The sequence below is a fragment of the Drosophila obscura genome, unplaced genomic scaffold (genome assembly GCF_018151105.1).
Source record: "Drosophila obscura isolate BZ-5 IFL unplaced genomic scaffold, ASM1815110v1 contig_208, whole genome shotgun sequence".
NCBI lineage: Eukaryota > Metazoa > Arthropoda > Insecta > Diptera > Drosophilidae > Drosophila > Drosophila obscura.
In genome coordinates, this window is record NW_024542799.1 from 3,542,179 (window position 1) to 3,563,172 (window position 20,994).

Sequence of the window (20,994 nt, forward strand, 5' to 3'; positions counted from 1 at the left end):
TGGTATTTCTTACAGCTGTGTTTAAAATTGAGAGACCAGATGGCAAAGAAACGAACAGAAAGATGGGCATGACATGGCTGAGTCGCATTGCAAAAAATTCCACTTTGTAACGATGGCTTATGGTGGTATACACGAACGCAACATACCCCAGAACTTATGCCGATCAGGGTACATACCCTCTTGAGAACTTTGTGTGGTCGGAAGTGCTTCCCTCTCGCTAAAGCTAATAATTACATTAATTGGTGTGTACAATTGCTGAGCGTTTATCACTGCGCCATGTCAATACCCCGCACTCATATACTGGAGTGTCATAAGGAGAGGCTCGCCTGTACATCGATATAAAAACCAAAACAGTTGGTTAGCAGTTCAGATATACGGCAGGCCGTGGATTGTCCGCATCTCCTTGAGAAGTATATTTATTGATTATAAACATTTTCCCCCACAACACTATTAATATACTATGTCAGTGGATATACAAGTTTTGCTTTTAGGAGCTCTGATCGTGTTGAGTTCTGTGTTGTTTCACACACAGGCTATGACTAGAGAGCCCTTTCAAAGCGACTGCAATCGGTTCTACGAGACGCGCGTGCTAAGCTGCCCTCCGGACCTTCACTGGAACGCACAACTGCAGCAATGTGGCACACAGTCCCTGTCAGGTTGTTCCGCCACCGCAACCGACAACCTATCAGTCACATGTGCAGAGAAACTTGGACAACTAATTCCATATCCTGGTGACTGTACACGCTTCATACAATGCGACTATCTTCCCTTTGTGAAGAACTGTCCACAGTATCTCTTCTGGAACTCGAAACTTCTCACCTGCGACAAAAAGTGTGTCTAATTGTTTTCAAAATAGTTAATAGATTGTCTTGCAATAACAAAAATCAAATGCAAGCCCCATATTTTTCAATTATTATTTTTAAAAATGTTTCGGGATACTTTCTGTTTTCTTATGACTTTTATTAAATATTAATTACAATTGCAGAGCCTATGAAATATTTAAGAAATGGCAGTAAGATGCTAAAATTACTTGCAAAAAACACTTAAATGCTTATGAACTTGCTGCATAAAAATACAAATATGTGGGTGTTTTTTGGTGCCAGTTATACAATGTTATACAATTGAGCCCCTTGGGAACTGATCTACTATATTGTTGGGTGGGTGGGGTTATTGGCTCTCTCCTTCTCCCTTAGCACTTGCCGTTGGCTGGGGCCTTTGGGCGACAGATCTTGCTGCGTCCATTCGCACCGTAGACAATGTTACATGAGAAGGTGAAGTATCCGCAGGTCGAGGACTTGGTGTAGTACGTGGACTGGAAGTTCTTGTTATCCTGCGGTGGGTTCTTGCTATTGTCCATGCTGCCAGTCACCGACTTGGTGACTGTTACATAGCTGTCTGGGGCGCGAGGCGCTTTGCTGCCAGGAGTGGGTGCACTCGAGGCATCGGAGTCAGTGTCGGCACTGATCTCGAGCTTCTTCTCGGTATTGTGCAGCTCGAGCGACTTGGTGTGGAACTTCTTTTGAACGTTCACCGTGCCGCGGAACCCACTGGGCACGGACTCGGTGGTTGATTCCGTGTAGCTATTGACGAGACCATTCTGTTTCTGCACCAGCTGATACTTTTCCGCTGGCAATGGGGCCACTACGGCCTGCTGCTTCTGCGTGGGAGACGACTGGGTATAGGTCTGTGGATGAGGTGTGGACTCCGCAGCACTAATCTTGCTGGGTGCCTTTGGACCCTCCTCTAGTTTGACAGGCTTCTCGTTGTAGTACTCATCCTCGTCGTATTCATCCTCTTCCTCATCGTCGTATTGGACTGGCTCCGACTGATCTGGCTTTTTATCGACCTTCTCGGGCTCCTCTTTGCTCGTCTTTGTAGACTTCAGCTGCAGCTCGGGTATTGAATCGGATTCAGACGTGAGTGCTGGGCCACTATAGACGGCATCAGCACGATCCGTAACACTGAAATTGAACAATAATTTAATGAAATGCTCCGAAAATTTCCATCTGGGTGTACCCACGCATTGCCACTATTGCCAAACTGGCTGATGGTATTGAAGAGCTCTCTATTCTGCTCCCGATAGGTGTCCACCTGCTCCTTAGTTCCTGACGCGGACTGTGCAGCGCCATGATATGATACACCAAAGCTGAAAATGGAAGTCGTTTAGAATGCTGGTGTCTTTGGAGCCTCACTCTGTTATTACCTGGACGTTCCTTGGATCTGGGACTGGCTTTGACCAGAATGGCTGCCCGATTGCGCCGAAGCCGTACCGCCGCCTGGTGCCGCTGCTGAGCTGGTATCCTGACCAGGACGGAAGCCGATTTGAGCTTGGGAAGATGTCTGACCGGGTCCACTGGACTGGGCATCGGCCAAGCCACCCTTATCGTTGGCCTGCACCTCACTCTGGCTCTGGTGAATCAGACCTCCACTCTGTGATGAAGCCTTGGTGCCTCCATCCTTGTTGTTTACCTGCACTTGAGCCTGGGACTGTGCCGGTCCTCCGGAGCCCTGGGACTGGCTCATAGCGCCATCAGCATTGCCAGTAACCTGGGCGCTGGCAGCCCGATCTGCATCGGAAGTCATTGCACTGGCGCTGAAAGAACCACCCGTACTGTATGTGCCGGACACTTGGGTCTTAGCCGTGCCTCCATTCTTTTTGCCCTCGGCACTGGCAGATGCCTGGCCGTTGCCAATCGTGGACGCCGCTTGAGAGAATGTATCATCAGCTCCACCAGAAACAGCACCTGGCGCACCTTAAATTCGCAAGTTATCTTTTTTTATCAGTGTACTGACTTTTCAAGACTTACCAACACCAGCACCACCAGTAGGAGTGACACCAGCTCCAGCTGTATAGCGTCCTGGAGCACCTATTTGACCGTCTGAAGTACCGCCGGTTCCTGGTTGCCTTCCACCAAACTGCGATCCTCCTTCTCCGGGCTGTTGGACTCCATAACCGTGTTGTCTGGGCTGTCCAGCACCGATACCAGTCTGACTTCCTACGGCTGGCTGACTTCCGTATCCGGGTTGACCTCCAACGCCAGGTTGACCGCCAAATCCGGGTTGTGCTCCACCGATACCAGTCTGACCTCCTACTCCTAGCTGAGTTCCGTATCCGGGTTGACCTCCAACGCCAGGTTGACTGCCAAATCCGGGCTGTCCACCAGCTCCTGGCTGAGTTCCGTATCCGGGTTGACGTCCAGCGCTAGGTTGACCACCAACTCCTGGCTGGGTTCCGTATCCGGGTTGACCTCCAACTCCAGGTTGACCGCCAAATCCGAGCTGTGCTCCTCCGATACCAGTCTGACTTCCTACTCCAGGCTGAGTTCCGTATCCGGGTTGACCTCCAACGCCAGGTTGACTGCCAAATCCGGGCTGTCCACCAGCTCCTGGCTGAGTTCCGTATCCGGGTTGACTTCCAACTCCAGGTTGACGACCCAATCCGGGCTGTCCTCCACCGATACCAGTCTGACTTCCTACGCCTGGCTGAGTTCCGTATCCGGGTTGACCTCCAACGCCTGGTTGACCACCAACTCCTTGCGGAGTTCCGTATCCTACGCCTGGCTGTGTACCGTAGCCGGGTTGAACTCCAACGCCAGGTTGACTGCCAAATCCGGGCTGTCCTCCACCGATACCAGTCTGACTTCCTACTCCTGGCTGAGTTCCGTATCCGGGTTGACGTGCAAATCCGGACTGGTCTCCACCGATGACTCCCTGTCCGGGTTGACTGCCAAATCCGGGCTGCACACCACTGATGACTGTATGTCCACCAACTCCTGGCTGGGTTCCGTATCCGGGTTGACCTCCAACTCCAGGTTGACTACCAAATACGGGCTGTCCTCCACCGATACCTGTCTGACTTCCTACGCCTGGTTGAGTTCCGTATCCGGGTTGACCCCCAACTCCAGGTTGGCCTACAACGCCAGGTTGACGTCCAAATCCGGGATGTCCACCAGCTCCTGGCTGAGTTCCGTATCCGGGTTGACTTCCAACTCCAGGTTGACCGCCAAAGCCGGGCTGTGCTCCACCGATACCAGTCTGACTTCCTACTCCTGGCTGAGTTCCGTATCCGGGTTGACCTCCAACTCCAGGTTGACCGCCAAAGCCGGGCTGTGCTCCACCGATACCAGTCTGACTTCCTACTCCTGGCTGAGTTCCGTATCCGGGTTGACCCCCAACTCCAGGTTGGCCTACAACGCCAGGTTGACGTCCAAATCCGGGCTGTCCACCAGCTCCTGGCTGAGTTCCGTATCCGGGTTGACCTCCAACGCCAGGTTGACCGCCAAAGCCGGGCTGTGCTCCACCGATACCAGTCTGACTTCCTACTCCTGGCTGGGTTCCGTATCCGGGTTGACCTCCACCGCTGGGTTGACCACCAGATCCTTGTTGTGTTCCGTATCCGGGTTGACCTCCAACGGCAGTTTGACTGTCAAATCCGGGCTGTCCTCCACCGATACCAGTCTGACTTCCTACTCCTGGCTGAGTTCCGTATCCGGGTTGACCACCAACGCTGGATTGACCACCAGCTCCTGGCTGAAATCCGTATCCGGGTTGACTGCCAACGCCAGGTTGACTACCAAATCCGGGCTGTCCTCCACCGATACCAGTCTGACTTCCTACTCCTGGCTGAGTTCCGTATCCGGGTTGACCCCCAACTCCAGGTTGGCCTACAACGCCAGGTTGACGTCCAAATCCGGGCTGTCCACCAGCTCCTGGCTGAGTTCCGTATCCGGGTTGACCTCCAACGCCAGGTTGACCGCCAAAGCCGGGCTGTGCTCCACCGATACCAGTCTGACTTCCTACTCCTGGCTGGGTTCCGTATCCGGGTTGACCTCCACCGCTGGGTTGACCACCAGATCCTTGTTGTGTTCCGTATCCGGGTTGACCTCCAACGCCAGGTTGACCGCCAAAGCCGGGCTGTGCTCCACCGATACCAGTCTGACTTCCTACTCCTGGCTGGGTTCCGTATCCGGGTTGACCTCCACCGCTGGGTTGACCACCAGATCCTTGTTGTGTTCCGTATCCGGGTTGACCTCCAACGGCAGTTTGACTGTCAAATCCGGGCTGTCCTCCACCGATACCAGTCTGACTTCCTACTCCTGGCTGAGTTCCGTATCCGGGTTGACCTCCAACGCTGGATTGACCACCAGCTCCTGGCTGAAATCCGTATCCGGGTTGACCTCCAACGCCAGGTTGACCACCAACTCCTTGCGGAGTTCCGTATCCTACGCCTGGCTGAGTTCCGTAGCCGGGTTGACCTCCAACGCCAGGTTGACCGCCAAAGCCGGGCTGTGCTCCACCGATAGCAGTCTGACTTCCTACTCCTGGCTGAGTTCCGTATCCGGGTTGACCTCCAACGCCAGGTTGACTGCCAAATCCGGGCTGTCCTCCACCGATACCTGTCTGACTTCCTACGCCTGGTTGAGTTCCGTATCCGGGTTGACCCCCAACTCCAGGTTGGCCTACAAAGCCAGGTTGACGTCCAAATCCGGGCTGTCCACCAGATCCTTGTTGTGTTCCGTATCCGGGTTGACTGCCAATGCCAGGTTGACTGCCAAATCCGGGCTGTCCTCCACCGATACCAGTCTGTCCACCAGCTCCTGGCTGGGTTCCGTATCCGGGTTGACTGCCAATGCCAGGTTGACTACCAAATCCGGGCTGTCCTCCACCGATACCAGTCTGTCCACCAGCTCCTGGCTGAGTTCCGTATCCGGGTTGACCTGGAACGCCAGGTTGACTGCCAAATCCGGGTTGATCACCATCGACACCAGTCTGTCCACCAGCTCCTGGCTGGGTTCCGTATCCGGGTTGACCTCCAACTCCAGGTTGACTACTAAATCCAGGCTGTCCTCCACCGATACCAGTCTGACTTCCTACTCCTGGCTGGGTTCCGTATCCGGGTTGACCTCCAACGCTGGGTTGACCACCAGATCCTTGTTGTGTTCCGTATCCGGGTTGACTGCTAATGCCAGGTTGACTGCCAAATCCGGGCTGTCCTCCACCGATACCAGTCTGTCCACCACCGATACCAGTCTGTCCACCAGCTCCTGGCTGGGTTCCGTATCCGGGTTGACTGCCAATGCCAGGTTGACTACCAAATCCGGGCTGTCCTCCACCGATACCAGTCTGTCCACCAGCTCCTGGCTGAGTTCCGTATCCGGGTTGACCTGGAACGCCAGGTTGACTGCCAAATCCGGGTTGATCACCATCGACACCAGTCTGTCCACCAGCTCCTGGCTGAGTTCCGTATCCGGGTTGACCTGGAACGCCAGGTTGACTGATACTGATACCATTGATACCAGTCTGTCCACCAGCTCCTGGTTGGGTTCCGTATCCGGAACCTGCGCCGCCGGGTCCTACCTGCCCGTCGCTGGGAAAAGGCCCGATTCCTTGTTGCCCACCACTGATTGCTGGATATCCTCCAATATCAGGCATTCCACCAATTTGACTTCCAGCACCAGGTTGACTACCAAAACCAGGCTGTCCGCTCACAGCATCTAAATAAGTAATTCCTTCAGATACCACAAACGCAATATGGTTCGGAATGACTAACCTGCTCCTGGTAGACTAATGATAGCATCAGGTCTTCCGATAAGGCCTCCACTTCCATCAAGTGAGCTGCCAGTTTGATAGCCGGAACAGCCGCTGCAATCTCCCGCAGAGAACTGACTCTGGGCCTGCCCCATACCGTGACTACCAGCTAAGAAGGGATCAGAAATCCATTACACTCGTTCCATTAATTTAGATTTATGTATCACTTACAGACTACAGAGCGCGAGCCGCTTTCGGTAGCCTCTGCTTCGGCCTTGCCGTCCTCTTCGGGTTTACCAAAGTTCAAATACTGCGACTGCGTCTGCCCTCGTGCACTGGTAGGTTTAAATGATTTATTTTGATTATATAAGTCTGATCTGCTTGTATCCTACTTACTAGCCTCTGCCGCTTCTCTTTGATCGCTCCAAATCAGCCAGGCCAGAGAGTTCATCTTCGTTCTGCGACGATTGATCCTGTAAGTGATTGAACAAACTTATTAAGTTCAATGCTAATGTCAGCTTTATCACGAGTCATTCAGGCGAGTACTGAGTCCATTCCTTATTTCATTCTGTGTCTAAAACTGACCTTGGTCAAATTGGGTCTTATCGCTTACTATTGGAACGAGTTCATTTACATTGAACCACGCACACAGCCACAGTCACGAGCTCAAGCTCTTTGGTTTCATTAACAATTTTGACACTTACGATAGCCGCTCCATTGGCGCTCGCTATGAGCACCACGACGCCTAGTAGCAGGCCCCAGCGAAAGGGCAGCATTTCAATAAATCTAATTTCGAATCCAATTGAAACGTGTCGACGTCGACTGAACACAACCAGCAAACTGTAAGATGAAATTTAATTGTATTATCAACACATTTGATTGGACAGCACACATGCTCGTTAATATTAGTTTATGTTCCCTCCCATCCGAGGGGTTATCTCTTCTCTTTCGAATGGGGACACACGATTCTATTAGATGCCAAAAAAAGTATTATAAAAAAAAAAAACAATTGATCTTGGGCTCAATTTCCGTTTTAGGCATGATGTAATCACACAAGCTAATGACTTTCAATTTCATTTTGGTGAATGTGCGTGAACTCGTACATAAGACTATAATATTTGAACTATGCATATTTATAAAACATTTATAAATATTATTTGATTAATGGTTCTGATCAATTTATGTTAAATATAGCCATTTTCATTTCTGAAATATCACTTATTGAAATTTATAATGGATCTTAATAATTTTCAAGTCACTTTAGCCATCATTAGGGTCTTAATAGCTCTGGAAGATCCAGACTTGTAATTGATTTAATTTTTTGTTTAAATGTTAACAGCTTAAATCGATCTTTTATTTTTTTAGCTGTTAATATATATTCTATTAAGAAACATATAAAGTCAAGAGATGTATGGAGATGGACCATGTCTTTGTTTTGATCCTTTTTCCCCACTTTAATATGATTTAATTTATTATTTGGTTCACTTGTTTCGTCCTTCGACTGTGTTTCTTCCATATCACATACTACTTCAAATGTATGCTAATAGGATTCCAATGGGAATATTCCGATCTGCTTCCGAACGCGACAACTGCTGGATTGCGAATAACGTTGGGCTGTCCGAGCTTGAGAGCTTGAGTAGAACACAAATTCTATCTCTATCATGCACTACACTATCTATGTACACTATCTCTTCAGAAAGTTCACTCATTAACATTTGTTGATGGGTCTTAATAATGTTCAAGTCACTTGAGCAAGGTCCATCGGTAGGTCCTTAATATCCCTGGAACATTCATTATTGAAATTCTTAATGTTTAATATCACAATGTTAGGGATTTTTTCAATTTTCACATCACAAATCCTTAAGTTGTATAAACCTGCTAATATTTATTCTGGCAAGAAACAGAAGTCAAAAGATATACGGCGATGGACCATGTATCCGACACCATTTGGTTATAATCCTTTTTCCAACTTCAATGTGATTTCATTTATTTGTTTTGTATTCACTTATCGTCCTTCATTTGACTGTTTTTCTATCATTTCACATACTTCTTCGCCTGTGTGCTAATAGGGTTCCAAGGGGAATGTTCCGATCTGCTTCCGAACGCGACAACTGCTGGATTGCGAATAACGTTGGGCTGTCCGAGCATCAAAACTCTAGAGCTTGAGTAGAACTCAAATTCATTGAAGGCGAGCAATTTCCAATACATTTGCATTTAGCCAGCAGCATGAATATTTATGTAGGACTCACACAACCACAGAAGTCTGGTTCGAGTATCTGCCCTATCGCATACACATAACAACGCCGCACCACACCACACCACACACAACCACACAGAGACACAGGCCAGGCCACTTAGAGCTCTGTGCTCGTCGCCAGTGCCATTCATTGAAGTGTCTATGTCTATTCCATTACATATCAACAGTTTGATCGTGTCAATCGATCACTTGGCTTTGCTGAGTACGGGACTGGAGAGACCGCGACCCGCGACACCCTCCATCGAGTGTATCTCTGGAAGGGGCATTACAACATCATCGTCTTCGCCAACGGCTGGGGGAGACTTTTGACCCATTTTAAGGAAATGTGCTGGCATTTATTAGCATATAAAGATATCCAATTGTGTATCTTTTGGATATACTATTTTCAAGTGTGTCCCTTCTTCGGCTCATTTGCCATTCACGCTCGGGTGTCTCTCTCTCTCTTTTTCTCTCTTGTAGTATCTGTCTTAATTACTTTGGGCCTCGAGTTCCCAAGGAACTGTTCTACAAAGCGGAATCCGGCGGAAGTAATTTGTTTTGATAACCTTTGGGACCAAAAATTTGCGTTAGCTCTCTGGTTAGACAGTCCATCGTCATATCTATTTATAGATCAGGCCCCTCCCCTCCAGTCCCACAGCATCAATCCTGAGCTCGAGTTTCCCTTATCTGCTGAAAGCTTCTAAAAAGCCATGTGTTTGAATTGAACTCAAGCATTAAATAGCATTTTTATACCCCCATCCACTGTATGGGGTATGTTTCAAGGCTAATAATATTTTTAATTGAAGCCCAGTTTGATAAGATCAACACAAAATAATATTAATAAAAAGCACAGCAACAAATTGCGTAGGCCTATTGAACTAAATTTGCATGCAACCAAAAATGAGATCTATTGAGAGCATCTACACGTACACACTCTGTAGACGATCAGACTGTTAGTTTTCCTTGATGGTCCGAGGCACTTTCAATTTCGATAAGACTGATCAGTGATGACGTACTCAAATTTAACCAAACAAATTGCATCTACTCGTATAAGTAAGCTTTGGGTTTTTTTATTGTAAATAATGTGGGATCTTCCAGACCATAAACATATGTTTTCCAATGTTGAACTAAATTTAATTTCCATCCATAAAAAATGCCAACAACACCAAAAAAAAAAGCAAAATCGGCTACTCATCTTGGTATATTTTTCTTTATTTCAATTAAAACTGTAATTAAAATTCAATTAAAACAAAATTTACCAAGAAATAATAATATTATACGAGTAACTGTTCAAGCACATTACTGGCAAAACCGCTGGGATTTTTCGCATACTTCCTTTACAGGGTTCCAGAACAGTCCAGAATTACAGCTCATTAATACGCCACGCTCACCGAAACACTTAATAAATTTTGCACAGTCGTTTGGGAAAACGTCGAAATTCATACCCATTGCACAAGATATAGTTTCATTCTTTTGTTGCTGAGTTTTACAGGAGCTACTGGACCAATCGCATACTTTCATGCCGGGATTCCAATACAAAGGCTTGGGACAGTTTTGGACTATTGGTTGGCCATTGCTGCACTGGATATACTTCGTACAATCGGTTGGATGTGCCAGAAAATCTATCCCCTTCTTGCATATCTTTTTATCGGGAGCAACATTTCCACTATTGTTGTAGCAACCGCTGTCATCATAGCCACAGTATAAATTCTGATAATTCCAGAAGAGACCATCTGCACAATTCATGATATTCTCATGTCCGTTGCTACACTGTATAAATTTATGGCAATCCGATGGATGAGGCAAGTATTGAGCCCCACTGGCACATGACATCGGCGGTAAAGGAGAAGGTGACGTCGCCGGGCTAGACGTCGATCCAGTTCCAGACAAAGTCGTCTCAGTGGAATAAGGACTTGTTATCGCTGGCTCGGATGTTGAATCCGATGGGGATGAGCTGGCGAGGCCAGTTGTCGAATCTACCTCATCTGAGGTACTCTCTAAAATTAAAAAAGTCAAATCTTAAGCTGTGGTGCTTATTTCAGGAGGAGAAGAAGTATCGTCCTTACCAGAGGTGCTCTCTACAGGAGCAGAAGTCGAATCCCCAGGATCAGGAGTAGTATCTTCCTCTGCTGTGGTGCTCTCTTCAGTAGCAGCAGTCGAATCCTCAGCAGTGGTGCTTATTTCTGGATCAGGAGTAGTATCTTCCTCCGTTGTGGTGCTCTCTTCAGTAGCAGCAGTCGAATCCTCAGCAGTCGTGCTTATTTCTGGATCAGGAGTAGTATCTTCCTCTGCTGTGGTGCTCTCTTCAGTAACAGCAGTCGAATCCTCAGCAGTCGTGCTTATTTCTGGATTAGAAGTAGTATCGTCCTCCGTTGTGGTGCTCTCTTCAGTAGCAACAGTCGAATCCTCAGCAGTCGTGCTTATTTCTGGATCAGGAGTAGTATCTTCCTCTGCTGTGGTGCTCTCTTCAGTAGCAGCAGTCGAATCCTCAGCAGTCGTGCTTATTTCTGGATTAGAAGTAGTATCGTCCTCCGTTGTGGTGCTCTCTTCAGTAGCAGCAGTCGAATCCTCAGCAGTCGTGCTTATTTCTGGATTAGAAGTAGTATCGTCCTCCGTTGTGGTGCTCTCTTCAGTAGCAGCAGTCGAATCCTCAGCAGTCGTGCTTATTTCTGGATCAGGAGTAGTATCTTCCTCCGTTGTGGTGCTCTCTTCAGTAGCAGCAGTCGAATCCTCAGCAGTCGTGCTTATTTCTGGATTAGAAGTAGTATCGTCCTCCGTTGTGGTGCTCTCTTCAGTAGCAGCAGTCGAATCCTCAGCAGTCGTGCTTATTTCTGGATCAGGAGTAGTATCTTCCTCTGCTGTGGTGCTCTCTTCAGTAGCAGCAGTCGAATCGTCAGCAGTCGTGCTTATTTCTGAATCAGGAGTAGTATCTTCCTCCGTTGTGGTGCTCTCTTCAGTAGCAGCAGTCGAATCCTCAGCAGTCGTGCTTATTTCTGGATCAGGAGTAGTATCGTCTTCTGCTGTGGTGCTCTCTTCAGTTGCAGCAGTCGAATCCTCAGCAGGGGTGCTTATTTCGGGATCAGGAGTAGTATCTTCCTCTGCTGTGGTGCTCTCTTCAGTAGCAGCAGTCGAATCGTCAGCAGTCGTGCTTATTTCTGGATCAGGAGTAGTATCGTCCTCTGCTGTGGTGCTCTCTTCAGTTGCAGCAGTCGAATCCTCAGCAGGGGTGCTTATTTCTGGATCAGGAGTAGTATCTTCCTCTGCTGTGGTGCTCTCTTCAGTAGCAGCAGTCGAATCGTCAGCAGTCGTGCTTATTTCTGGATCAGGAGTAGTATCTTCCTCTGCTGTGGTGCTCTCTTCAGTTGCAGCAGTCGAATCCTCAGCAGTGGTGCTTATTTCTGGATCAGGAGTAGTATCTTCCTCCGTTGTGGTGCTCTCTTCAGTATCAGCAGTCGAATCCTCAGCAGTCGTGCTTATTTCTGGATCAGGAGTAGTATCGTCCTCTGCTGTGGTGCTCTCTTCAGTTGCAGCAGTCGAATCGTCAGCAGTCGTGCTTATTTCTGGATCAGGAGTAGTATCGTCCTCTGCTGTGGTGCTCTCTTCAGTTGCAGCAGTCGAATCCTCAGCAGGGGTGCTTATTTCTGGATCAGGAGTAGTATCTTCCTCTGCTGTGGTGCTCTCTTCAGTAGCAGCAGTCGAATCGTCAGCAGTCGTGCTTATTTCTGGATCAGGAGTAGTATCTTCCTCTGCTGTGGTGCTCTCTTCAGTTGCAGCAGTCGAATCCTCAGCCGTGGTGCTTATTTCTGGATCAGGAGTAGTATCTTCCTCTGCTGTGGTGCTCTCTTCAGTAGCAGCAGTCGAATCCTCAGCAGTCGTGCTTATTTCTGGATCAGGAGTAGTATCTTCCTCCGTTGTGGTGCTCTCTTCAGTTGCAGCAGTCGAATCCTCAGCAGTCGTGCTTATTTCGGGATCAGGAGTAGTATCTTCCTCTGCTGTGGTGCTCTCTTCAGTTGCAGCAGTCGAATCGTCAGCAGTCGTGCTTATTTCGGGATCAGGTGTAGTATCGTCCTCTGCTGTGGTGCTCTCTTCAGTAACAGCAGTCGAATCCTCAGCAGGGGTGCTTATTTCTGGATCAGGAGTAGTATCTTCCTCTGCTGTGGTGCTCTCTTCAGTTGCAGCAGTCGAATCCTCAGCCGTGGTGCTTATTTCTGGATCAGGAGTAGTATCTTCCTCCGTTGTGGTGCTCTCTTCAGTAGCAGCAGTCGAATCCTCAGCAGTCGTGCTTATTTCTGGATCAGGAGTAGTATCTTCCTCTGCTGTTGTGCTCTCTTCAGTAGCAGCAGTCGAATCCTCAGCAGTCGTGCTTATTTCTGGATCAGGAGTAGTATCTTCCTCTGCTGTGGTGCTCTCTTCAGTTGCAGCAGTCGAATCCTCAGCAGTCGTGCTTATTTCTGAATCAGGAGTAGTATCTTCCTCCGTTGTGGTGCTCTCTTCAGTAGCAGCAGTCGAATCCTCAGCAGTCGTGCTTATTTCTGAATCAGGAGTAGTATCTTCCTCTGCTGTGGTGCTCTCTTCAGTTGCAGCAGTCGAATCCTCAGCCGTGGTGCTTATTTCTGGATCAGGAGTAGTATCTTCCTCTGCTGTGGTGCTCTCTTCAGTAACAGCAGTCGAATCCTCAGCAGGGGTGCTTATTTCTGGATCAGGAGTAGTATCTTCCTCTGCTGTTGTGCTCTCTTCAGTAGCAGCAGTCGAATCCTCAGCAGTCGTGCTTATTTCTGGATCAGGAGTAGTATCTTCCTCCGTTGTGGTGCTCTCTTCAGTAGCAGCAGTCGAATCCTCAGCAGTCGTGCTTATTTCTGAATCAGGAGTAGTATCTTCCTCTGCTGTTGTGCTCTCTTCAGTAGCAGCAGTCGAATCCTCAGCAGTCGTGCTTATTTCTGGATCAGGAGTAGTATCTTCCTCTGCTGTGGTGCTCTCTTCAGTTGCAGCAGTCGAATCCTCAGCAGTCGTGCTTATTTCTGAATCAGGAGTAGTATCTTCCTCCGTTGTGGTGCTCTCTTCAGTAGCAGCAGTCGAATCCTCAGCAGTCGTGCTTATTTCTGGATCAGGAGTAGTATCGTCTTCTGCTGTGGTGCTCTCTTCAGTTGCAGCAGTCGAATCCTCAGCAGGGGTGCTTATTTCGGGATCAGGAGTAGTATCTTCCTCTGCTGTGGTGCTCTCTTCAGTAGCAGCAGTCGAATCGTCAGCAGTCGTGCTTATTTCTGGATCAGGAGTAGTATCGTCCTCTGCTGTGGTGCTCTCTTCAGTTGCAGCAGTCGAATCCTCAGCAGGGGTGCTTATTTCTGGATCAGGAGTAGTATCTTCCTCTGCTGTGGTGCTCTCTTCAGTAGCAGCAGTCGAATCCTCAGCAGTCGTGCTTATTTCGGGATCAGGAGTAGTATCTTCCTCTGCTGTGGTGCTCTCTTCAGTTGCAGCAGTCGAATCGTCAGCAGTCGTGCTTATTTCTGGATCAGGAGTAGTATCGTCCTCTGCTGTGGTGCTCTCTTCAGTAGCAGCAGTCGAATCCTCAGCAGGGGTGCTTATTTCTGGATCAGGAGTAGTATCTTCCTCTGCTGTGGTGCTCTCTTCAGTAGCAGCAGTCGAATCGTCAGCAGTCGTGCTTATTTCTGGATCAGGAGTAGTATCTTCCTCTGCTGTGGTGCTCTCTTCAGTTGCAGCAGTCGAATCCTCAGCAGTGGTGCTTATTTCTGGATCAGGAGTAGTATCTTCCTCTGCTGTGGTGCTCTCTTCAGTAGCAGCAGTCGAATCGTCAGCAGTCGTGCTTATTTCTGGATCAGGAGTAGTATCTTCCTCTGCTGTGGTGCTCTCTTCAGTTGCAGCAGTCGAATCCTCAGCCGTGGTGCTTATTTCTGGATCAGGAGTAGTATCTTCCTCTGCTGTGGTGCTCTCTTCAGTTGCAGCAGTCGAATCCTCAGCAGGGGTGCTTATTTCTGGATCAGGAGTAGTATCTTCCTCTGCTGTGGTGCTCTCTTCAGTTGCAGCAGTCGAATCGTCAGCAGTCGTGCTTATTTCGGGATCAGGTGTAGTATCGTCCTCTGCTGTGGTGCTCTCTTCAGTAGCAGCAGTCGAATCCTCAGCAGTCGTGCTTATTTCTGGATCAGGAGTAGTATCTTCCTCTGCTGTGGTGCTCTCTTCAGTTGCAGCAGTCGAATCGTCAGCAGTCGTGCTTATTTCTGGATCAGGTGTAGTATCGTCCTCTGCTGTGGTGCTCTCTTCAGTAGCAGCAGTCGAATCCTCAGCAGGGGTGCTTATTTCGGGATCAGGAGTAGTATCTTCCTCTGCTGTGGTGCTCTCTTCAGTTGCAGCAGTCGAATCGTCAGCAGTCGTGCTTATTTCGGGATCAGGTGTAGTATCGTCCTCTGCTGTGGTGCTCTCTTCAGTAGCAGCAGTCGAATCCTCAGCAGTCGTGCTTATTTCTGGATCAGGAGTAGTATCTTCCTCTGCTGTGGTGCTCTCTTCAGTTGCAGCAGTCGAATCGTCAGCAGTCGTGCTTATTTCTGGATCAGGTGTAGTATCGTCCTCTGCTGTGGTGCTCTCTTCAGTTGCAGCAGTCGAATCCTCAGCCGTGGTGCTTATTTCTGGATCAGGAGTAGTATCTTCCTCTGCTGTGGTGCTCTCTTCAGTAGCAGCAGTCGAATCGTCAGCAGTCGTGCTTATTTCGGGATCAGGTGTAGTATCGTCCTCTGCTGTGGTGCTCTCTTCAGTAGCAGCAGTCGAATCCTCAGCAGGGGTGCTTATTTCTGGATCAGGAGTAGTATCTTCCTCTGCTGTGGTGCTCTCTTCAGTTGCAGCAGTCGAATCCTCAGCCGTGGTGCTTATTTCTGGATCAGGAGTAGTATCTTCCTCTGCTGTGGTGCTCTCTTCAGTTGCAGCAGTCGAATCGTCAGCAGTCGTGCTTATTTCTGGATCAGGAGTAGTATCTTCCTCTGCTGTGGTGCTCTCTTCAGTAGCAGCAGTCGAATCGTCAGCAGTCGTGCTTATTTCTGGATCAGGAGTAGTATCTTCCTCCGTTGTGGTGCTCTCTTCAGTAGCAGCAGTCGAATCCTCAGCAGTCGTGCTTATTTCGGGATCAGGAGTAGTATCTTCCTCTGCTGTGGTGCTCTCTTCAGTTGCAGCAGTCGAATCCTCAGCAGGGGTGCTTATTTCTGGATCAGGAGTAGTATCTTCCTCTGCTGTGGTGCTCTCTTCAGTAACAGCAGTCGAATCCTCAGCCGTGGTGCTTATTTCTGGATCAGGAGTAGTATCTTCCTCCGTTGTGGTGCTCTCTTCAGTAGCAGCAGTCGAATCCTCAGCAGTCGTGCTTATTTCGGGATCAGGAGTAGTATCTTCCTCTGCTGTGGTGCTCTCTTCAGTAGCAGCAGTCGAATCCTCAGCAGTCGTGCTTATTTCGGGATCAGGAGTAGTATCTTCCTCTGCTGTGGTGCTCTCTTCAGTAGCAGCAGTCGAATCCTCAGCAGTCGTGCTTATTTCGGGATCAGGAGTAGTATCGTCCTCTGCTGTGGTGCTCTCTTCAGTAGCAGCAGTCGAATCCTCAGCAGTCGTGCTTATTTCGGGATCAGGAGTAGTATCTTCCTCTGCTGTGGTGCTCTCTTCAGTAGCAGCAGTCGAATCCTCAGCAGTCGTGCTTATTTCGGGATCAGGAGTAGTATCTTCCTCTGTTGTGGTGCTCTCTTCAGTATCAGCAGTCGAATCCTCAGCAGTCGTGCTTATTTCGGGATCAGGAGTAGTATCGTCCTCTGCTGTGGTGCTCTCTTCAGTAGCAGCAGTCGAATCCTCAGAAGTCGTGCTTATTTCGGGATCAGGAGTAGTATCTTCCTCTGCTGTGGTGCTCTCTTCAGTATCAGCAGTCGAATCCTCAGCAGTCGTGCTTATTTCGTGATCAGGAGTAGTATCTTCCTCTGCTGTGGTGCTCTCTTCAGTTTCAGCAGTCGAATCCGCAGCAGTCGTGCTTATTTCTGGATCAGGAGTAGTATCTTCCTCTGCTGTCGTGCTCTCTTCAGTAGCAGCAGTCGAATCCGCAGCAGTCGTGCTTATTTCTGGATCAGGAGTAGTATCTTCCTCTGCTGTGGTGCTCTCTTCAGTTTCAGCAGTCGAATCCGCAGCAGTCGTGCTTATTTCTGGATCAGGAGTAGTATCTTCCTCTGCTGTGGTGCTCTCTTCAGTAGCAGCAGTCGAATCCGCAGCAGTCGTGCTTATTTCTGGATCAGGAGTAGTATCTTCCTCTGGTGTGGTGCTCTCTTCAGTTTCAGCAGTCGAATCCGCAGCAGTCGTGCTTATTTCTGGATCAGGAGTAGTATCTTCCTCTGCTGTGGTGCTCTCTTCAGTAGCAGCAGTCGAATCCTCAGCAGTCGTGCTTATTTCTGGATCAGGAGTAGTATCTTCCTCTGCTGTGGTGCTCTCTTCAGTTTCAGCAGTCGAATCCGCAGCAGTCGTGCTTATTTCTGGATCAGGAGTAGTATCTTCCTCTGCTGTGGTGCTCTCTTCAGTAGCAGCAGTCGAATCCGCAGCAGTCGTGCTTATTTCTGGATCAGGAGTAGTATCTTCCTCTGCTGTGGTGCTCTCTTCAGTTTCAGCAGTCGAATCCGCAGCAGTCGTGCTTATTTCTGGATCAGGAGTAGTATCTTCCTCTGCTGTGGTGCTCTCTTCAGTTTCAGCAGTCGAATCCTCAGCAGTCGTGCTTATTTCTGGATCAGAAGTAGCATCGTCCTCTGCTCTGGTGTTTTCCTCAGGAGCAGAAGTTGGATCATCCGCTGTGGTGGTTTTCTCAGGTCTTAAAGTCGAATCCTCAGCTGTGGTGCTTATTTCAGATGGAGAAGTACTATTTTGGGCTGTTGTGCTCTCGTCAGGTGCCGATGTTAATGTTTTAGTAGTTCTTTTATGCACAAATTTATTGTCTCTGTCCGACTGTGATTCATATTGAATTTTATTTACTTGCACTTGGTCACTTTTTAAGTGGCTAAATTCTACGGAGGCACTCTCTGCTCTTTTGAGTACAATTTGGCCGAGTATTGCCAGTGATATTATAAATCTTAATAAATCTCGTGAAGAACCGCTCGAAGACATCTTTGTGCTTAGGGAAGTTGGAGAGCGTAACAAATTCGCCTATGAGCTGGAGACAGCAATCAGAGAAATGATATTCGGGCTTTGTGCATTGGCGTTTATAAGTAGCTCTGTAGGAAGCTCGTTGCACCTCTTATCAGATCTGTTTGTGTGAAACCCGTTATCTATAAGGGGAAACCTCTTGAGTTGTCGACTACAAAAATTTAATTGCTAAAATTTATTTTGTGTTATTGCATTTATTGGGAACGCATTTTCGTTAGTTGCATCATACGCGTTCATTGCTCCTGATAGTCTTCGGGGTACGCAAAACTGGAGTCGCATGTGTAGTCACAGCTCTGGAGTGGCTGGTTCCAGAAAAGCCCGATGGGACAGTTCTGCTTAACCCCGATATTGTAGACACACTGAATGTACTTGCTGCAGTCCGGCTCGTAGGGAAGGAACGGCAGGCCAGAAGAACAGTCCGAGGATGGCGACTGCGTGCCAGCGGGCCCGTCGATATTCTCACAGTATTGTGAGTCCCAGCCGCAAACGTTAAGCTCTGGATCCCAATAGAGGTCCGGTGGACAGAGTTTTAAGATTCCCTCCCCATACAGGCATTGATAGTACTGCTGACAATTAGGCGCTGCCCGAAATTCCTCTCCCTCCTCACATAGAACGGGAGCCGGCAGTGTAGTAGTGTCTATTTCTTGGGGCTCCGTTTCAGTGCTGGGATCCAGTGTTGTCGATTCGGATGCTGTGGAGTCGAGAGTGGTTGGCTCCTCCGCTGTGGACTCTGTCGCACCATCATCGAGAGGCAACGCAATCGCATGACCCGCAAGAAATGCAAGCAGTCCAAAGGTAACCACAATGTACAGGCCTGAAAGCATTAACCAAACTTAGGAATATGGTGTCGTACAGCAGCCAGAAGTTATGCTCCTACCTCTCATATTTGTGAATGTCGACTTTGCAGCAATGTTCCGATTACTCTTGAGTCAGTCGCCGGGCCGTTCTCTGCTTATATAGCCCCTTTTCAGTTCTTCCCATTGCGTGGTTCATGTCTAATCAATTTTGCACTTGTACAGGAAGCCAACGTAAAATAAATATTTTATTGCCTATCATTCTTATCGACCAATGCAATTTACGAGTAGATTTCCGATTTAGAAATATAAAAGCTTCAGTCAATCAGTGGAGACTCGACTACGGCATACCTACCTGCTTTTAAAAGGGTATCTCCGTACATCCGAAAGTCAATGAAAAAGTAATGGTGGAAAAGTAATGCTCACGAGTTACGTTCTATAAGTTTTAAGGATGTTGCACTCAGGTTCTGGAGCCCAGAATACTTCCTGAGTACCGGGTATGCATCTGCCCATAGTGTTGCATATATGTACGTACGTACATGCAATTGATTAGAACTAGAAGTGTTCTGGGAAAAAGAAACTTTATTTCTATTGAAAAAGTGGGTTGCAATGCAAAGCTTAAAAAGCCACTCACCATATTTGCTCACGACATCCGTTTGTGCTCTTCAAGAACCAATTAAAAGTTAAGTGAGTCATGCCAATCTGAATGGGTTTTTGAAATTAGTTAGTTGCCAGGCTTTTGTACTACCAAAGGCATCAAAGTCTGAGGGATTACGGTCTGAATATAATCGTTATCTCAGTCAATTAAAATCAATATCAACGAGGAATATATAAGGGTTAAGGTTCGGCCCAGAATAGTGAAGTTAGTGATTCAGAAATTAGCCCAAAAATATGCAATACAAAAAGAGAGATTATCAACTTCCTCACTTACAAAATTGATGTTAGATGTTATCTTATCTTAAATTAAAGAGGGTGCTTCCATTTCTTTTTTCAATCGAATAAAAAGTACTGGTAGAAATTATTTACTTGAAATTATTGTCGCATTACTGCCAAAGACAATTGATATGACCCCCTTTATTTAATTCTGACTACGACTATTTTCTAATTATTATCTAATCAGTGTAAAACTGTCATGAATTGGTGTGAAGAATTTTCCAACTATTGCAGCCGACCTTGGGAAGTCGATCTGACATCAATTGCACTTAAAATCGAATTTTGTTCGCATGAAATTTAACTGAGATGCTAACAAAATATTTTCTGTTTATTATCTGCCTTAAATTGCAATTGATTGTTTATCAAATCGAATTAATCACGAGTATAGGTAGTAACTCTCCCACTGCTATCATAAAATAATTATCCTGTGTCATGTCTCATGTACATCAAGATAAGAAGAACACATCGATGTCTTGTGTATGCTAATTAGATGCGGGTGATAAGTGCAGCTGCGGTATGCAGTATGTACTTGGAAATGGTATAAATAAATGGACGATGGCGAACAGATCATTAGTTTGAGTTAATAGTGAATCAAGTCGACTACTGAATGAAATGAAACGTAAGTAAAGCATGGAAAGTATATCCTGAGCAGTACTAAAAACAACAACCATTTCTTGTGTCAGTGGTCTTTATATTCTTGTCCGTGCAGCTCGTGCTGCTGGCGACTTCCCTCAACGCCAGAAGATGCTTCCAGCCCACCTCGACCAGCGCTGCACCAGGAAGTTCGACGAACCCAACAACCTCAACCACCCAGAATCCCACAGATGGACAGACGGAAACATCCCTTGGACCTATAAGTACTTCGACGCCAGGGCCCACCGACGATGAGCCAACTGACGCATCCTCTGACCCAATCGGAGAGACCACTGATGTTCCCTCTGACCCATCGGGAGGGACCACTGATGCTGCCTCTGACCCATCGGGAGGGACCACTGTTGCACCATCGGATCCAACAGGCCAACACACGGATTCATCGGGACAAACTACGAATGCACCCCCAGATCCATCTACTGATGCACCATCGGATCCAACTACTGCAACTACTGATACACCCCCGACAACAAAACCTCCTCCCGAAGTAGATTGCGATGCCGCTTGCCGCGCACATCCGGGAGCGGTGTACTTACCAAATCCCTACGATTGTCACCAGTTTATACAGTGCGATGGGAATCTGGGGTATAAACATACATGTCCGGACGGACTCTACTGGAATTCGGTTGCTGTGACCTGCGACACGGTTTGCCAATAAAGTATTATGAACAGCAGGTCTTAAGTCTCCAT

The 20,994-nt window shown here is 47.9% G+C and overlaps 5 protein-coding genes across 17 annotated transcripts; 2 read left to right on the forward strand and 3 right to left on the reverse strand.

Annotated features, from left to right (window-relative positions):
- Nucleotides 1–303: 303 nt before the first annotated feature.
- On the forward strand, nt 304–984 carry LOC111073173. 2 transcript variants are annotated; one of them, XM_022365367.2, is made up of 2 exons: nt 304–410; nt 468–984. In XM_022365367.2, coding segments are annotated over exons 1-2 (375 nt in total). In that variant the 5' UTR covers nt 304–409; the 3' UTR covers nt 842–984. The 2 variants fall into 2 exon arrangements, with proteins under 2 accessions (XP_022221059.2, XP_022221060.1); XM_022365368.2 differs by having other exon boundaries at nt 310–410; nt 492–984.
- On the reverse strand, nt 951–8,638 carry LOC111073144 (uncharacterized PE-PGRS family protein PE_PGRS54). Of its 12 annotated transcripts, none has more exons than XM_041594118.1 (10): nt 8,576–8,638; nt 7,233–7,368; nt 6,925–7,001; nt 6,760–6,863; nt 6,551–6,697; nt 5,349–6,494; nt 2,808–4,169; nt 2,204–2,753; nt 2,021–2,146; nt 951–1,961 (listed from the first exon to the last, which is right to left on the reverse strand). In XM_041594118.1, the coding sequence occupies exons 2-10, from the start codon at nt 7,302–7,304 to the stop codon at nt 1,190–1,192; spliced, it is 4,356 nt and encodes a 1,451-aa protein (XP_041450052.1). In that variant the 5' UTR covers nt 7,305–7,368; nt 8,576–8,638; the 3' UTR covers nt 951–1,189. The 12 variants fall into 12 exon arrangements, with proteins under 12 accessions (XP_041450052.1, XP_041450045.1, XP_041450044.1 ...); XM_041594111.1 differs by having other exon boundaries at nt 2,808–4,646; nt 5,124–6,494; XM_041594110.1 differs by having other exon boundaries at nt 2,808–4,601; nt 5,079–6,494.
- A 1,352-nt stretch (nt 8,639–9,990) lies between these two features.
- LOC121404509 (flocculation protein FLO11-like) lies at nt 9,991–17,739 on the reverse strand. The gene is made up of 8 exons (XM_041594156.1): nt 17,708–17,739; nt 15,789–16,157; nt 15,141–15,287; nt 14,898–14,963; nt 14,574–14,720; nt 10,998–11,480; nt 10,831–10,964; nt 9,991–10,761 (listed from the first exon to the last, which is right to left on the reverse strand). The coding sequence occupies exons 1-8, from the start codon at nt 17,737–17,739 to the stop codon at nt 10,064–10,066; spliced, it is 2,076 nt and encodes a 691-aa protein (XP_041450090.1). The 3' UTR covers nt 9,991–10,063.
- A 365-nt stretch (nt 17,740–18,104) lies between these two features.
- On the reverse strand, nt 18,105–18,913 carry LOC111073170 (probable chitinase 10). Its single transcript, XM_022365363.2, has 2 exons — nt 18,804–18,913; nt 18,105–18,740 (listed from the first exon to the last, which is right to left on the reverse strand). Exons 1-2 carry the CDS (start codon nt 18,808–18,810, stop codon nt 18,160–18,162), a joined length of 588 nt encoding a protein of 195 aa, XP_022221055.2. The 5' UTR covers nt 18,811–18,913; the 3' UTR covers nt 18,105–18,159.
- Nucleotides 18,914–20,186: 1,273 nt separating this feature from the next.
- On the forward strand, nt 20,187–20,978 carry LOC111073169 (threonine-rich protein). Its single transcript, XM_022365362.2, has 2 exons — nt 20,187–20,272; nt 20,337–20,978. The coding sequence occupies exons 1-2, from the start codon at nt 20,266–20,268 to the stop codon at nt 20,960–20,962; spliced, it is 633 nt and encodes a 210-aa protein (XP_022221054.2). The 5' UTR covers nt 20,187–20,265; the 3' UTR covers nt 20,963–20,978.
- The last annotated feature ends 16 nt before the right edge of the window (nt 20,979–20,994 follow it).